This window comes from Chenopodium album, chromosome 4 (genome assembly GCF_948465745.1).
Source record: "Chenopodium album chromosome 4, dcCheAlbu1.1, whole genome shotgun sequence".
Taxonomy (NCBI): domain Eukaryota; kingdom Viridiplantae; phylum Streptophyta; class Magnoliopsida; order Caryophyllales; family Amaranthaceae; genus Chenopodium; species Chenopodium album.
The window spans coordinates 1,521,576-1,537,934 of NC_137837.1; the positions used below are offsets into that span (position 1 = coordinate 1,521,576).

Consider the following 16,359-nt stretch of genomic DNA (forward strand, 5'->3'; position numbering starts at 1 on the left):
TTAAGGCACAAAATCGAAATTCACACAAAAATTCATACTTAATAACTACTTTCATGTTGTAAGAAACAAATTCAATAAAAATAGTGTAAAAAGGGGGGGGGGAATTAAAAAAAACAGAGGAGAGAGAAAATAAAAAATGAAGGAGAAAAATAAAGGAGAAGAAACCTAATGTTCACTTTCTGAAAAGCTAATGTTCATATTGTGCTGTTGTTACACCTATTTCTAGGTGCATGAGTGTGCACCTAAAAATATGTGGTTGTTCAAAACAATAAAATAAAAAAGTAACCAACTAACCAATCAATATGGGCTCTAAGTCAAGAAATATATTATAGGCTCTCCAAATATAATCCATCATACGTTAATATGGGCTCTAACCAATATGGGCTCTAAGATGGTTTTTTTTTTTTTTGGCACCATATACAATTTTTCTAGAATAAGACAAGTTATTTTTCCTTTACTTCTTTTTCTTTCAATTTTCCATTAAAATAAAAACCGATTTAAACCGGTTAGACGAGGGTTTTGGACCAGTTCTTCATGTTCGGTCTCGAGTTCATAAAGCTCAAATTTTCAACTTTCCATTTGGTCTAGTTCGTTTCGGTCCAGTTTTAAACGAGTGAACGACCCTATTACAATACATTATTGTAGACTTGATGTGATTGGATTGAAACTTGTGGATATCTATTATAGGCTTACAACAACGCCTATACATGGTTACAACGGTGACCACAATTCTTACTAGACCAAATGTCAGCACCTAAAAATACAAGTGTTGTGTATTGGTCTTATTAAAAAGCCCCTAGTTTGTTGCACCTAAAAATACAAGTGTTTTGTATTGGTCTTATTAAAAAGGCCTTAGTTTGTTATTGGGCTCATCACATGTATTTTTGTATTATAATCCATTAGTATCAATTTTTTTACAAAAAATACCCATAAGTGTAATTAAGTACGAGTACAATTCAATATATACTACACATCTACACTGAATCTTCACACAGATACTCTGATAGACCTGACCTTAAGCTTATTACTAAGGTACAAACCACATATTGGGGAGATTTTGTAAAGAATGATGTAGAAATAAGATAATGTAGTATAGGCAAGGTAAAATTAAATCCCAAATTAAAGCTATTGATGTGAATTCTACCTTTAATTTTATACTTGTATAATTGTTTTTCTAGAAAAGGAGATGTAAAATCACCCCAATAGTATTACGAAACTATTATGGCCAGTAAATTTAAAAAAAAAAAAAAAAAAAAAAAAGTTTATGATTTGTAAGTGGCAACAATCGCAATCTATGAGATTAATTGATAAAAAACTTCTCACAATGATATCAGAATACAATTTTAATTAACATTGATTTCTATAGTATTTGGATCAACGACTTTAATTGTTTAATCTCAATTTTTCATTAATCTAAAAATAACTTAATGAGCTTTGTTTCCATTATACTCCCTTAGATTTTAAATACTTGCTCCACTTTTCTTTTGCCATTGTTTTTAAATACTTGCTCTATTTCTTTATTTGGAAACCTTTTATGATAATTACTTCATTTCTTTCAACTAGTGGACCTAACATAAATCATATTTTATTAATTTTATATTCTCTCTCATCCAATTCTCTCCACTACTTTTGCTTTTTACAATTTTTTATTCTTTTACCAACCCTACTACCTCCATATTTTATTACTTTCTCCTAAAACTCCGCACATGGAAAAATGGAGCAAGTATTTAAAAACGGATGGAGTAATACATTAAGAACAAATAAAATCAAAGCATGTAATTAATTGATTCATATTTGGAAACACAAATTAGGGTTTCTAGCTTTCTGATCGAACCTTCAAGGTAAGGTTGTCGAAGGATTGTTCCTTCAAATAACCATTTGCTTCAAGCATCAAACTTGATACCATAAAAGTTTATGGAGAAAAAAAGATGGGGAGGAAAGCGTAGAATCAGGGTGACATATCAATACATGACTTTTACGGTACATATCAATAGACGTCATATACTGTAGACTCTCACTAAATTATTACTATCCGGAACAACTTTCGAATTTCTATTCGAAAAACAACGATAAATTGTAATAATAATGACAAGGAGTATTATTAAAGAGTATACTGCCCCTAAAAATATAAGGATTTGGACCTTCTCTTTCACATGGTGACCTTTGACAGGAGATATTGTCGGAGTTTTCTCCATTATCACCTGGGGATAAAAAAAACATTGAGTTAAGATCAACCAATATATCGCCAACAAATAAAAATACACATTTGATGTACCGAGTAGCTCATTATTGTGAATTTGTGATATCAAAGTTATATGAAGTTGTTTATTGAACCACCAAATTGGATGATGAGAATAATCAATTTCCTTCTGCTATGATTGACTCGTTGCACAGAGTTGTAAATGCGAGACTTGATAATTATTAGTTTGATAAATGTGTTGCCATCTATAAATGGCAAATTAAAACTTAAGGAGACTTAAAGAGAGAGAGAAGAGAGAAAAAAAAAAAAGGTTCATGTAACTTTGATACACTTATATTATAGTATTATCATAATAGAAGTATAGAACTACATATTACTCATAAATGAAAATAATCACTTGCCATGGAGTAATAATTGTTCATCGTCTTCAATAAGGAGTTGAATTGTCTTTTAGGTGATAATTTTACTTAGGATTGATCTCGTCAAAATTAAAAGATAAAAGTGAGAATTGCAATGAGGTTGTTTCAAGTGATTGAATTGACTTTCTTTTTAACTTTAAAATTTGTTTAATGGTATTTTCTTTTTTGCTTTAAAATTTGTTTTGCAAGCTAGTAATCCTAATAGATACTTCCTTGTATTTTTTGTGTAGGGATTAATAAAAATTTCAAAGTGATTCTTGCGTATTAATTCTTCGATAGTAAGAATTGATGTCTATTGCAATTTTTTTGTTCCTGTGGAAAGACGATTATCTATTTAGGATATGAGCTTCAAATTGAATTGTCTTTTTATATATGAGCTTCAAATTGTCTTATATATTTTACATATAAGAGTTTCAAAGTATCTTATACTTCATATATATGAGCTTCTAATACATAATACATATTTATATTTAATATATAATTTTTATATTGCATATATATTGTACATATAGCGTACATATATTGACACATAGTTATTGTTGATGGACTAGTATAATTAGTGCTTCTTACGATTCTACATATATATACTTATCAGTTAGCCGTTTGGGAAGACATTAGTTTGACTTTCTTATTTATGAGTTGCATTAAGGAGATATTCACACACACGCAAAAACAAAAAAAAAAAAAATGGCGATATTGGTATACTACGTATTATAGTAGCTACATACACTTATTAAAAAGGCTTTTCTTTATTATTGGGCTTATGAAATGTATTTTGCATTTCAAATTTTGGTAGGATTTGATACTATTCATAATTAAGATATGATATTATTCATAATTATTATAGAGTGAGATAATAAAATATATCTTTCTATATCATAATATTGTCTTCCAAACTTAGATTATTATATTAATCTTGTGGATTATTGATTTATTTTGAGGAGATTATAAGAGCCACAATAATGGTGAGATACAACCCCTACAACTATTTCTCTCCTCCATTGAGTTGCTTCACTTTGTAGAAAGTGACTCAAGGGTGACACTTGCAATCCATGCCAAACAAATCTTTTATTTTTTTTTTTTTTTTTTTTTTTTTTGCCTTAACTAAAACGTTTTGATTTGAATTTTTTTTTAAAAAAAAAAAATCTTATCAGCATGCAATTGTGACACATGTCAGAATTTATGCACTCCTAACTGAAATTGTCATTAGAAGATAATTATATAGTTGTTGGGATATATGAAGAACTATGTCTTAAGCTAACTATTTGACCAATAAATGTTTCAAAAATCCTAATCAAGAAAATAATCTAAATTACCCAAAAAAATTCCAGTTCTCCAAATTTTCATCAAGCTAACCTCATAAAGGTGGCACATCTCACATCTTGTCAAACCATTGTCACAACAAAGCATGTGGGAGCAATTATTTGTTTAATTGTTTGTTCAATGCTTCTGGGAGGTGTTCTTGGAAACTATCTATCTCAACATCATGTTCTAACTCTTAAGGTGTTGGATCATTTTCGATGTTATTGTGTAAAATTAGATATGATTTTTTTAAAATGTATTTATTATGGTACCTTAAATATTTCTCATCTTAATTAGTTTAGACTCCAGATGGACAATTGTATGACTGCGTAGATTTCTATAAGCAACCATCCTTAGATCACTTGACATTGAAAAATCAGATTTCCAAGGTAAACATATATATATATACACACACCATTCATTTTATGTTTGATTATTATTATTTTTTTTAATATTATTGTTTCCCCATTTACTATATATTTATTTGGTTGAACATTAAATACTTTGACTGTAATTTTGGTGGGTTTTTCGCAAGGAAATATATAGTTGTGCAAGGTAGTCTCATAATCTTGTGTGATACGTCTTGAAATATAATTTTCAAATGTCATCTGATTTCATTAATTGATGATTAAAGATACACATGTTTAAAAATGAACAGGAAAGCATAAATCTAAGGTGTTCATTGCATCAAATGAAAACATACTATACATAATATAGGAACATATTCCCAAATTAGTAAAGGAAAATATAATTAAACATTCTATGAAGTATAAGTTTTTATGCATATTTTATACAGAATTCTCTTATATACATGTCATTTCTTTTTTAAAGACAAAATATAAGTCAAAGTAAGACTAGTTCTCAAAGGATTTTGATTTGAATCGAACCGGATAAAAAAAATGGTAAATTATGTTTCTCGGCCCAAAATTGATTTTAAAACACCCATAGTCACAATTGAACTAAATAGATTATACTTTTTCTCATGGGTCTATGATGTATACATGCAGGTAGCATTAGCCTTAATATCAGTTGCATATGAAAGGAAACCTAAGGGTATAGGGCTCAAGCATGGAGGTTGTCCATCCGGCACCGTTCCTATTTTAAGAACTAATGTTCAAGATCCTGATATACCCCGACCATCATTTGTACCCGGACCACTAGAACATTGTGTGAGAGTTCAATCTTTTTGAATCAATTGTTTTTCTAAATTATGATGAGTTATATTTAAAAAATTAAACATGTATATATATATATCGGTTCAATATGAAGTTAATTTATGTGAATATAATGTTAATTTGAAAAATTATCTTTATATGAAAATTTTAACATATGGATGAAATCCTAAAGTGAACTTGAAATGGATAATTTTGAATGATTAAGATATGAAGGATGTGGAGATTTTTTTTTTTTAAAAAAAAAGGAAATCCATCAATGGGCCCCAATTTTTTGTTATTATTGGATCCTAAACTAATTTTTTATGGGCCTATATAATACTCCATCCGTTTCATAATGTTAGTCTCATATGGAATCAATTACATAAAATAAGAATGAAATATATTTGGAATCTAAAATTAAAGTACAACATAATTCATAATTAGTTTACCTTATTTAAAATTTTTTATTTTTATTAGGAAAACACAAGTCATAATTACATAATTTAATGTAAACATTTCCTTACTTAGAGTCATGTCAACAATCCACAACCGATTAATTAAAAAAAAAAATCAAGTTATAAATGAAATATATTCAATATGGGTAGATCTTTTTGAAGCGCCCAAAATAGTATATGAACTAACATTATGAAACGGAGGGAGTATATTAGTATATACATTAAGCGGTGAACACCAATACAGAATAACATCAATACATACAATATGTACAAAATTAGCTTGTAAAAAAAATTAATGTGAAAATTTCATCTTACTGAAGGAGTATTTGTTGTGCAGGTTGCTGTCATTCAAACAAACATTGCTGATTCGAATAAGAAATTCTTCGGATCAAGTGCTTCCATGACCTTGTATAAGCCTCGAGTACAAAAGGGTCAATGGTCTTCAAGTCGGATTAAATTATCGAATGGTGTAGATAGTATTGAAGCTGGATGGATGGTTTGTATTATCCTCATATCTTCCTTTTATTAGTTGGGCTAAGAATCTGGGATATTATTTATCTAAATCAAGTTCTATCAAAGTTATGCTCTTCCGTTCTATCTTAAATAGAGTTTTGTACTTCTTTTATAAAGAATATAACGGTTTATAGTTTTTTCTTCGGGTGTTTTCATTGTCAATTAGGTAAATCCAACTTTGTTTAACGATAATGATGCCCATTTCTATGCAAGATCTATAGTAAGTGCGAGTATATATGTTAGCATTGAAATTATTCCTAGCTTTTTATCATTTTATTTACCTAAGTTAATTAATTATATAATTCTATGTTTGTTGTAGGTAGGACAAAAGGAATGTTTAAATCAATGTGATAATGGTTTTGTTCAAGTTTCGAAAGCTGTACCTTTGGGCACTATCCCGGATGAATATTCCGAAATAGGTGGGGATCAACATACTTGGAAAATAACTATTAGAAAGGTACTAGTATAATCTTATAATTTTTGTTGTCATTTTAATATTTCATATTGTTGTTACACATTTCATAAATAATACGATGTATGTTTAAAAATGCTCATCAACTCACAACCAAATAATGAGTGAGCCTTGGTTAATAAGGCTGATATACAGCTCACGAATATAACCATCTTTTATAGTTTTGATTTTTGAGGACAAATTATCCTAACTTCTTGTTTACCTTTCTTTAACGAAGAAGTTAGGAAAGTAAATAAGCATCTCATCTTATTCCAAACAATCATCTAACTCCAACACAATTGCAAGTATATTTTATTTGTGGTTTCTAATCATGCTTTCTTAGATCATATACTTTAAATTTAGATGATTAATTAACTAATTTCTCTTGTGTATGTATCCCTTTATATATAGCATATTGAAGATGACAATTGGTGGCTTATTATATTTGATAAAGACGGTGTGTCAATTCCAGTTGGATGTTGCAAACCAAGTTGAATGGGGCGGAGAGATCATTGATCCTGGGCCAACTGGCCCAGGTCCTGAAATGGGTTGTGGTAGGATGGCAAGTTATAATACGCAATATTCAGCATTTTTTAAACAAGTGACTGTTGATATTGAAAAGTCTAAAAATGTTGAACCTCAAGATACGAAAAAAGTGTTTAATTGTCCGTCCTTATACAATGTCTTGGATGAAGGTTATAAGCGTGATTGGGGTCGTCTCATGTATTATGGAGGCTATCATATATAATATTCTCAATCCTCAATAAAATAATGAACATTTCATATAGAATTACTAGTGATTATTTTTGTGTTTATTATTATTATTATTATTATTATTTTTTATCTTTTTCATATTCATTTACTAGTGTTTATTTTTGCATTTTTTAAATTTAAATTTTATTATTTTCATATAGATTTTTTTCTTAGAAAAAAATTATTTTCATATAGATTGACTATTGATTTAATTTTGTAAAATTTTTTATCACGTGATGCAATAATTTATCAGTTTTCGAACTTGCATTGCATTGTCAATTTGCCATAAGTAGGCCTGCCCTATAACCTAAACCAAAGGGTATACATATCTTTTACCTCATAGATGTGGCAACTTACTAATCTCCTAATTCTCCTTGAATATTAGGATATCTATAGACTCATATACTTATAGGGTCTATGTGTTAATGAAATAAATATGATGACAATTTTTAAATAATGGGAACCTGAGAAAAAGCGATACTGCAAAATTTGATGGTAAAAAGTATCACTATGTATATAATGATATATTAAGGGTCTGTTCTCATATGTTGAAATTCAGTTCAGTTCAGTTCAGCTCCTAATTTCCTTCTCTTATAAAATATTCAATTCAGTTCACTTCAGCTCAGTTCAGTTCAGTTCAACTGAGTTCAATCAATGAGAACAGACCCTAAATGTACTATTGTATCATTAAAGAAGAGAAAAAGAAATAATAAAAATTCCAAAATGACCTCTTATATATTTGTGAAACATATAGGCCATATGCGCCTAGATGCACTCTAAAAATTGTCTAATACGAGTTTTAAAGCATACAAGTTCATAGTCCACTCACTATAAAGTTGAGTATAAAAATATAAGGGAAATTCTCAGTGGTAACATCCTATTTGTTTTATTTCTCTTTGGTAAAGGGCTTAAAAAGATTTTATCATTGGTAATCAACAATTAATTAAACTAAGCTAATGGTGACTTAATTGATAATTTAATTCATTTAAAAGACTAACTATGGTTATAGCCTTGGTTAAATGGTCATGTTTTACACTAATACCCTTACTTAAACCTCTGAATTTTCCCAAATTCCTCCCAATTTTCCCTCATTTCGATTTTCCCCTTTTTTAAACCCTAATTTCTTCCCTGTTTTCATCTTCAACCTCTGAATTTCGCACCTCTCTCTCTGTTTTCATGGGTAGGTCTGGGTCTTCATCTGTATCAATGCGGCCTGTCACAATGGAAGACAATATCGCTTGGGTAAAGCACGTTTCCTGCAATTGTACACCTCCTAAGGTCGCTGCTGTGAAGATTTCTGAAACTACGAAAAATCCAAGAAGGTTGTTCTTTAAATGCAAGGCTTGCAATTATTTTGCTTGGCTCAGGGAAGAAGATATTGTCAGGGTTGGCGAAGAATTGGAAGTTGAACAAGGTCCAAATGGAGATGTGAAGGAAAAAGTAGTCGAACTAGCCAATTTTATCAAAGTTGTTGTCAAAATGGCACTCATTCTGTATTTTGTGTTGTTGTTTGTTGTTAGTAAGAATTAGTAAGTTATGATTGTATTTGGCTTTACGCCTTAAGAATGTAAGCAATGATCTTTGAAGATGAATAAAATTACCAAAATTTTATGAAACGCTTTCAATTGTGGCTGCAATACATTACAGTACAAAGCAAATTCACATCATGTCACAAAATACTACTGTTCAAATACCACTAAATTAGTTCCAAAAAACTTGTCCTGAAAACACTAAAATCACATCATTGTTCAATTTCTACTCATATAAGCTAGTAGCACTGAATAAGTTCAAAAAGACTGATGTTCTGATGATACATCAAGTTGGTTGGGAGGCAGATACACCCTTCCTAGCCCTCTTTGAAGTTCTTGTTGGCTGTGATGCAGAAGCAACTGTAGTTGGGTCAGGTTGAGACAGAGAAACACCTTTCTTGGGCTTAGGAGGTTGCTTAGTCTTCTGCTGCCCTGCTGCCATGCTTGCTTTCTCTTTACCAGTTAATCCTCCTTGGCATGTCACCTTGTTATGACCAAAGTTGCCACACTTGCTGCATCTAATAGTCTTAGATCTCTTCCCTTTTGCTTTCTCACCTTCCTCCCTTCTCCTATTTCTTGCTGGCCTCCCAATTCCTCTTTGCATAGGTGGGGGCTGAATTTCTGGGTAGGTGTTATCTGCCCACTGTTCAACATCGGGAATGGCCTTAATACTATTCTTGTAAGTGAGCTTGTATCTCCTAACTGAGTACCATTCACTCACATACTTGTGAGGATCATCATTGGAGTGATAAATGGCCCTCATTGCATGTTTACATGGCAAACCAGATATCTGCCATGCATTACAAGCACAAGTCTTCTCCCTTAAGTTCACTGGAAGAACAGACTTCCCATCCAACACCTCAAACTCACCATCTCCAGACAGTAAGCATTTGCAAGATCTAGACTCTTTGCTAATGACCTGAAGTCTGTTGATGATATTTGGACATAGATCATCTCTCCAGCTCTCACATTGTTCCTTTCTTGTTGTCATTCTTACCATTGTAAGTCTTCTAACACCTGTATCATAAAAGAACCATACAAGTTAACAATGTACTCATGTGTGTACATGATCATAAAGCATATTAATTTAGGGACATTACCTTCAAGCAAAGTAAGCACAGGTCTGCATCTATCAATGCCCAATGTGGCATTGAAACTTTCTACAAAATTAGACTTGTTCACATCAGACTTGATAGCAGGGTTGAAGGCATGCTTGGACCAAACTGATTGTGGACCTAATTTTGACAGCCATTCCAAAGCTAAAGGATTAGCTTTTTGCAGAGCTTCCATTGCCTTTCTGAATGTGAAAGGGTTATAAGCTCCAGCTGCCTTCCAGAACAGTTGGAACATAAGCAAGCCTGGGAACTGAGGTTTAAAATTCTTCACAAGATGCTTGCAGCAATATCTCCTTCCCACTTTAGGCCATAACTCGGTGATTGCCACATCAATACCCTTCACAAAACAATTAGCAGGACATATTAGTTTGTGAAATTGATGATACATAGTTAAAAAATACCAGACACTAAGCTGTAAAAGGTTACCTTTTGTCTGTCAGACAAAATACACCACTCATCACCTCTGCCACTGTCTTTTAATGCATTCTTCAAGTGCCATATGAAGAATTTCCAGGTCTCACTGTTCTCCCCCCTTACAATAGCCCATGCAACTGGAAAAATTTCATTGTTGGCATCCAATGCCACAGCTGACAGTAAGCAACCCCCATAATTCCCTTTTAGGTGGGCTCCATCAACACCTATTAGGCTTCTACAACCATCAACTAACCATCTAGAGCAGCTTTGAAGCAAATAAATATGCTAGTAAATGATAAAGGGCTCTCTGGGTGATTTGGGGGATTCCAAACAGGATGAGCAACTGAGTTAGGGTTCAAGCTTTTAAGTACATCACAATACCTAGGCAACAGGTTGTATGACTCATCATGACCCCCATGAATTTCAATCAAAGCCTTAGTTCTAACCCTATACAACACAGCCAGAGAAGAATATTACCCTAAAATGCGAAAAAAAAAACAGAGCATAAAACGCAACAGTACCAAACACATCACATACCTTGCTCGCTTCAAACTAAATAGCTTCCTACACTCCAGAAATGGATGAAAGACTTGATCTTTGATGCCCAATGTCACAATTAACGAGCAAAATCAACGAAATTCTGCAACACTTCTTCACGCAAAACCCCCCAAAAAAACCTCCAACACGCAACAGATAATTCCCGTAAATTCACCCAAATAGTAATCTAATTCACTCGAGAACTCACTCACAATCAAAGTGATAATTTTGTGTTCTTGGTTTCCTTCGCAATTTTTTGATCTCAGATGAAACAACTGAGTTCGTGAATAATGGTGATGGAAGATGAAAAGGGTTTGACTCTTAAAGTCTGATTAGACACATTTGGTTGGGAGGGAAATTAATAAGGTTATTTCTGTCATTTCCTTTTCTGTTTGATTAAAATAGCTAAACCATGGTTAATATATTAATCAATGACTTAACTCATGTCACCATTAGCTTAGTTTAATTAATTGTTGATTACCGATGATAAAATCTTTTTAAGCCCTTTACCAAAGAGAAATAAAAAAAATAGGATGTTACCATTGAGAATTTCCCAAAATATAAAGAGAACTAACTCAGAAAATATCGCCTCACCTCACTCTCCACCATAACCGCACGATCAAAATCCAACGGCTAAGATTTCTCTTCAAACCGTTGAAAATCACCACCTTTTAAATCAAACAAAAATCACCATTTCTTTCTCTCTCCATTCTCTGCAACTCAGAAGCTTTCAACAATGGCGTCAATGGCTCTGAGTTTAACCTCTTCCACTACCTATTCTCTCTCCTTCAGATCTCTTCCTTCTCTCAAACCCATCTCTAAATCTCACCCCTCCATTTCCCTCCCTTCCATCAGATCCAACGCTCTCAAATCCTCCTCCTCCTCATCTTCTCACTCTCACAAACACTTTCTCTCTCCTCCTTCTCTTCTTCCTCTTCCCAACACTCTCAAATTCAAACCCATTTCATCTTCTGCAACAAACCCACCTCAAATTCAACCTCAACCATGGCAGGGAGCTTCAATCAAGCCCTTAATCGCATCAATTTTAACTGGGGTTATAATCTGGTTCATCCCAACCCCAGAAGGTGTTTCCAGAAACGCATGGCAACTCCTCGCAATCTTCCTCTCCACCATTGTTGGAATCATCACTCAACCTCTTCCTTTAGGTGCAGTCGCTTTAATGGGGTTAGGTGCTTCAGTTCTAACCAAAACCCTAACATTTTCCGCCGCATTTTCCGCTTTTGGTGACCCAATTCCATGGTTAATTGCTCTCGCTTTCTTCTTCGCTCGTGGGTTCATCAAAACTGGACTCGGCAATCGAATTGCGTATCAATTTGTGAAATTATTTGGGAGTTCTTCATTAGGGTTAGGTTATAGTCTTGTTTTTAGTGAAGCACTTTTAGCACCTGCAATTCCATCTGTTTCTGCAAGAGCAGGTGGGATTTTCTTACCATTGGTTAAATCTTTGTCTGTTGCTTGTGGGAGTAATGTGGGAGATGGAAGTGAAAGGAAATTAGGGGCTTGGTTGATGTTAACATGTTTTCAAACTTCTGTGATTTCAAGCTCTATGTTTTTGACTGCAATGGCTGCTAATCCTTTGAGTGCAAACTTAACATTTAACACTATTGGTCAGGCAATTGGGTGGATGGATTGGGCGAAAGCCGCTTTCGTTCCCGGGTTGGTTTCTTTGATTGTTGTTCCTTTGCTTTTGTATGTGGTTTACCCTCCTGAGATCAAGACTAGTCCTGATGCGCCTCGTCTTGCCAAGGAGAAGTTGGATAAGATGGGTCCTATGACCAAGAATGAGTCTATAATGGCTGTTACTTTGCTACTCACGGTATGATTTCGATTCGTTTTTGGTGATTTTGTAGGTGTTTGATGATTAGTTGTATTGGATTATGGTTTTAGTATGCAAATTTTGGTCTTGAATGATTGTTGTTGTTTGTTTGGTTGAATTGGATGTTGGTTTTAGTTGTATAGGCTGTTGGTTTAGATTGCAAGTGTTAATTGATGGTATGAACGGTATTATGGTAATGTACTGCCCTGTTTTAGTTGCATTGGATTGGAAGTTTTTTGCAAGTCTTGATGAATTTAATTAGAAGTTTAGGTTAGTCTGTTAGGGGATTGTTTAAGCATTTGCTGCATTGGTTGACAGTTTAGATTGCGAATGTTTTATGAATCCGAGTCTTTAATCAATGCCTATATGTTAGATTAAGATAGTGGCTTATATATATTAATGTTCCATCACCCATACTTAGAAAATTTAATAAGTGATGGTTGACCTAATGTTGATGACTTTTAAATGCTTGCAATTGCTATGGTAAGGATGGAGTATTAGAAGTCGATACCCATTTGCCATGATAACGCACCGCAAAAGACCTCCTGAAGTTTTCTGCTAGCAACACCAATGCTAGTTTCTGTATCAGCTTTAGCATTTGAAAATCAGTCATCAGTAGTATACAGGTTGTTAGTTGATTGAAAATTATGCATACCTGCATGACCTATGAAGAATAATTGATCAATTTGATATTAATTGTGGGCTAAACAGTTGTGCAATTTTGAGGTCATTAAGGAACTTCAATTATGATACATTGATTCGTTGAGAAAAAATGATTTTCCATTCTGTACATCTTCATTATGTGATTACATTTATTTCAGTTTTAATATAAAGACACCATGTCATGTTACATTGATATACTTTCCTTGTCATACTTTCATCAGGTGGGATTGTGGGTTTTCGGAGGAGCTTTGAATATTGATGCAGTCACTGCTGCAATTCTTGGATTATCTGTGCTGCTCATTACTGGTGTTGTCACCTGGAAAGAGTGCTTATCAGAGTCGGTGGCTTGGGATACCCTTACATGGTTTGCTGCACTTATTGCCATGGCTGGTTATCTCAATAAGTACGGTCTCATTTCCTGGTTCAGTGAAACTGTGGTCAAGGTCTGTGTTCTTTCCTCTTTCCCTGAATATTTTTCTTCTATTTTTCTTCTGCTCTAGTTATACTAGTATGATTGAACCGACCATCTTCGCAGCAATTGTGTGTTGAAATCTGTTGTTTTGAATTATGATCATATTCTTGTTGAAGAGGGGCGGGTGAGGGGGGTGGTTTCCCTTAATCCCTACTTAATACTGGGGTCATTATTAAAGAGTTGAACCAATATGCCACAAGTAGTCTTTTATTAGAGTTTTTAGTTAGAACCTTTGAGGTATCATTAAGGATTTATGTGAACAAAATAGAAGTTTGGTGCATTAAATTTAGAAAGTGACCTATTATTATTAAACACCTCAAGATGAGAATGAGGCTTATATTTGTTAAGAGCAACTTTAATGGTAAGCTATTTTATCTTCTAGCTTAAATTGCCACATCATCTTTTCCAGCTATGTTTTTCCTAGTTAATTTTTTGTCATTAAATTTTTTTTCAACTATATTTTTTAAAATAATAATATTGATTAGAAATAATTAATATCTAAGGAAATTTGCTTGGCCAAGCTAATTAGTGCATTATACTCCAATGGTTTGGCTATTAGCTTGAAAATTACAAAAATTGCAAGCTAAGTCCCTCAAAAGCAACCATTGGAGTTGCTCTAAAGGTGTCTTATTGAATAATGTATAGTCATAAAGATTTATGTGAGATATTTGTGTAATTACTGATCAGAATTTTGCTGTAGTGATATACTGCAACATCACCTAACATATGTTTTTCCTTGCAGGTTGTTGGTGGTTTAGGCCTTTCATGGCAGATGTCTTTTGGTATTCTAGTTCTTCTTTATTTCTACTCTCATTACTTCTTTGCTAGTGGAGCTGCACATATAGGTGCCATGTTCACGGCCTTCTTGTCAGTTGCAAGTGCGCTAGGGACACCACCTTTTTTGGCAGCCATAGTTCTTTCATTCCTCTCCAATCTTATGGGTGGCCTCACTCACTACGGTATTGGTTCAGCCCCAGTTTTTTACGGTGCTAATTATGTTCCCCTCCCGCAATGGTGGGGATATGGTCTCCTCTGCTCAATAGTCAACTTAATAATCTGGCTCGGAGTTGGAGGCATTTGGTGGAAGGCGATTGGATTGTGGTAACCTGATGGTGCTCAAAGAATTCGCTGACCCTGCAATTCAATAGTTCTCGCAGGTATTGCTTATTATATACGAGTTCCTAGAGGTAGCCTCTGAATTTTTGTTTACGATTTTTTATTTAAAGAATATTTATTTCCCCACATTGTCTCTGCGAATTGGAACAGATAAAGAAATATGAAGAGCCAAAGTAGTTCAACTTTGTTGTACTGCCACGAGAAATACTTTTGATTCCTTACAAATTGATTGCTTTTCAAAATTGTAAAGTACTTGATGCCTTTCTACAAGGCATCTAAGAGCAAACCACCCCACCTCCCTCCTTTCCGCGGTGAATCCCATAACTGTGGATGTTGAAGGCTGGTGGTAGTACTTACCGAGCCAACCACAATTTCTAACTGATTGGCTTTTTGATTGTGAATAAATATATATTCTGATCATTATTCACTCAACAGAGAAAACCACAATTATTATATGATTAGAGAATTTCTATATTTGTGCTTATATTGTGGTTCATAGATAATGTATTCTTGACTTCTCGAGCATTATATTAGTGGCCCTTATGGCCTGAAAATTCCATTGATTTCGATTTATGTGGGTATCCACTTAGACTCCAAGGATATGAAAAGCAGGTAACTTGTGGTTTTGTTATGCCTTGTTGTTGATAAGTAGGGATGTTATGTAAACATCGCATAGTTTGTAGTAAAACCATCTTCGCAAAAATTCAAATGGACCTTATTGATAGGAACTAGTGAGTTGTGACAGGCATATAATACCAATGGTGAACAAAGTTTTGAGATCCTTTCAGGACCACAATTGCCACCAATGTAGGGTTATGGAATTTTAACCCTTGATTTTTCTCTGTTTTTTGTGCTTCTATCTTCTGGAAGCTGAGAAGATGACAATGGAAACTATTATTGAGTGTATGACTATAAATGTGAACTCTTCATTTGGTTGAAAGAACAGGAATAAAATAGTGTTAGACCCTGTTCTCTTTTGATTTTATTGGAACTAAATTGATGGGTATATGTATAAGTATCTTTTTGTTTAAAAATTTGCGAATTTATTCATTCATATGCTTGTAAGTACGTAGTATATCCTAATATTCTTTTTACGGAGTACTGATATTTGTAAGAACATGGTGATAAACACGCCATTATGTTAGAATTTCGGTTAAGCACATCTGAACCTATTCAGGGTAATGAACTAACGATGTTATAGTTGAGATTTAGAGAGGTTGACATGTCTGAAGTTTTACTTTTAATCATCAATTTGATTAACTAAATTTAGGAGGCATAGTTTGTTCACTCTTGATGTTGTTGTCTCTCTGATTTTCGTCTTCTTGGAAGATAACGATCCATACTCCATATTCTTTTGATTTGTGGCTATTAAAATTGCTTTGAGCAGTTTGTGAGGCTACTATCAAAAGAAATTTTATACCATAAATCT

General features: G+C 33.3%; 2 protein-coding genes across 3 annotated transcripts; one reads left to right on the plus strand and one right to left on the minus strand.

The window, feature by feature from the left end:
- Positions 1–9,062: 9,062 nt before the first annotated feature.
- LOC145626646 (uncharacterized) lies at positions 9,063–11,451 on the minus strand. The gene is made up of 6 exons (XM_081679114.1): positions 11,418–11,451; positions 10,843–10,900; positions 10,687–10,752; positions 10,318–10,570; positions 9,877–10,228; positions 9,063–9,793 (listed from the first exon to the last, which is right to left on the minus strand). Exons 1-6 carry the CDS (start codon positions 11,449–11,451, stop codon positions 9,063–9,065), a joined length of 1,494 nt encoding a protein of 497 aa, XP_081535240.1.
- An 8-nt stretch (positions 11,452–11,459) lies between these two features.
- Positions 11,460–15,172, plus strand: LOC145628440 (dicarboxylate transporter 1, chloroplastic-like). 2 transcript variants are annotated; one of them, XR_014111447.1, is made up of 4 exons: positions 11,460–12,679; positions 13,564–13,785; positions 14,557–14,971; positions 15,081–15,172. XR_014111447.1 is itself a non-coding variant. In XM_081680734.1 (3 exons), exons 1-3 carry the CDS (start codon positions 11,579–11,581, stop codon positions 14,917–14,919), a joined length of 1,686 nt encoding a protein of 561 aa, XP_081536860.1. In that variant the 5' UTR covers positions 11,461–11,578; the 3' UTR covers positions 14,920–15,172. The 2 variants fall into 2 exon arrangements, 1 of the variants encoding a protein (XP_081536860.1); XM_081680734.1 differs by having other exon boundaries at positions 11,461–12,679; positions 14,557–15,172.
- The last annotated feature ends 1,187 nt before the right edge of the window (positions 15,173–16,359 follow it).

Coding starts and splice junctions, on each gene's coding strand:
- LOC145626646 (XM_081679114.1), bottom strand. CDS start 11,451: ATGGTGGAGAGTGAGGTGAGGCGATATTTTCTGA. Junction 10,753..10,842: donor TTTAGTTTGAAGCGAGCAAG/GTATGTGATGTG, acceptor TGTGTTGTATAG/GGTTAGAACTAAGGCTTTGA. Junction 9,794..9,876: donor TGTGCTTACTTTGCTTGAAG/GTAATGTCCCTA, acceptor TTTATGATACAG/GTGTTAGAAGACTTACAATG.
- LOC145628440 (XM_081680734.1), top strand. CDS start 11,579: ATGGCGTCAATGGCTCTGAGTTTAACCTCTTCCACTACCTATTCTCTC. Junction 12,680..13,563: donor CTGTTACTTTGCTACTCACG/GTATGATTTCGA, acceptor TACTTTCATCAG/GTGGGATTGTGGGTTTTCGG. Junction 13,786..14,556: donor TCAGTGAAACTGTGGTCAAG/GTCTGTGTTCTT, acceptor TTTTCCTTGCAG/GTTGTTGGTGGTTTAGGCCT.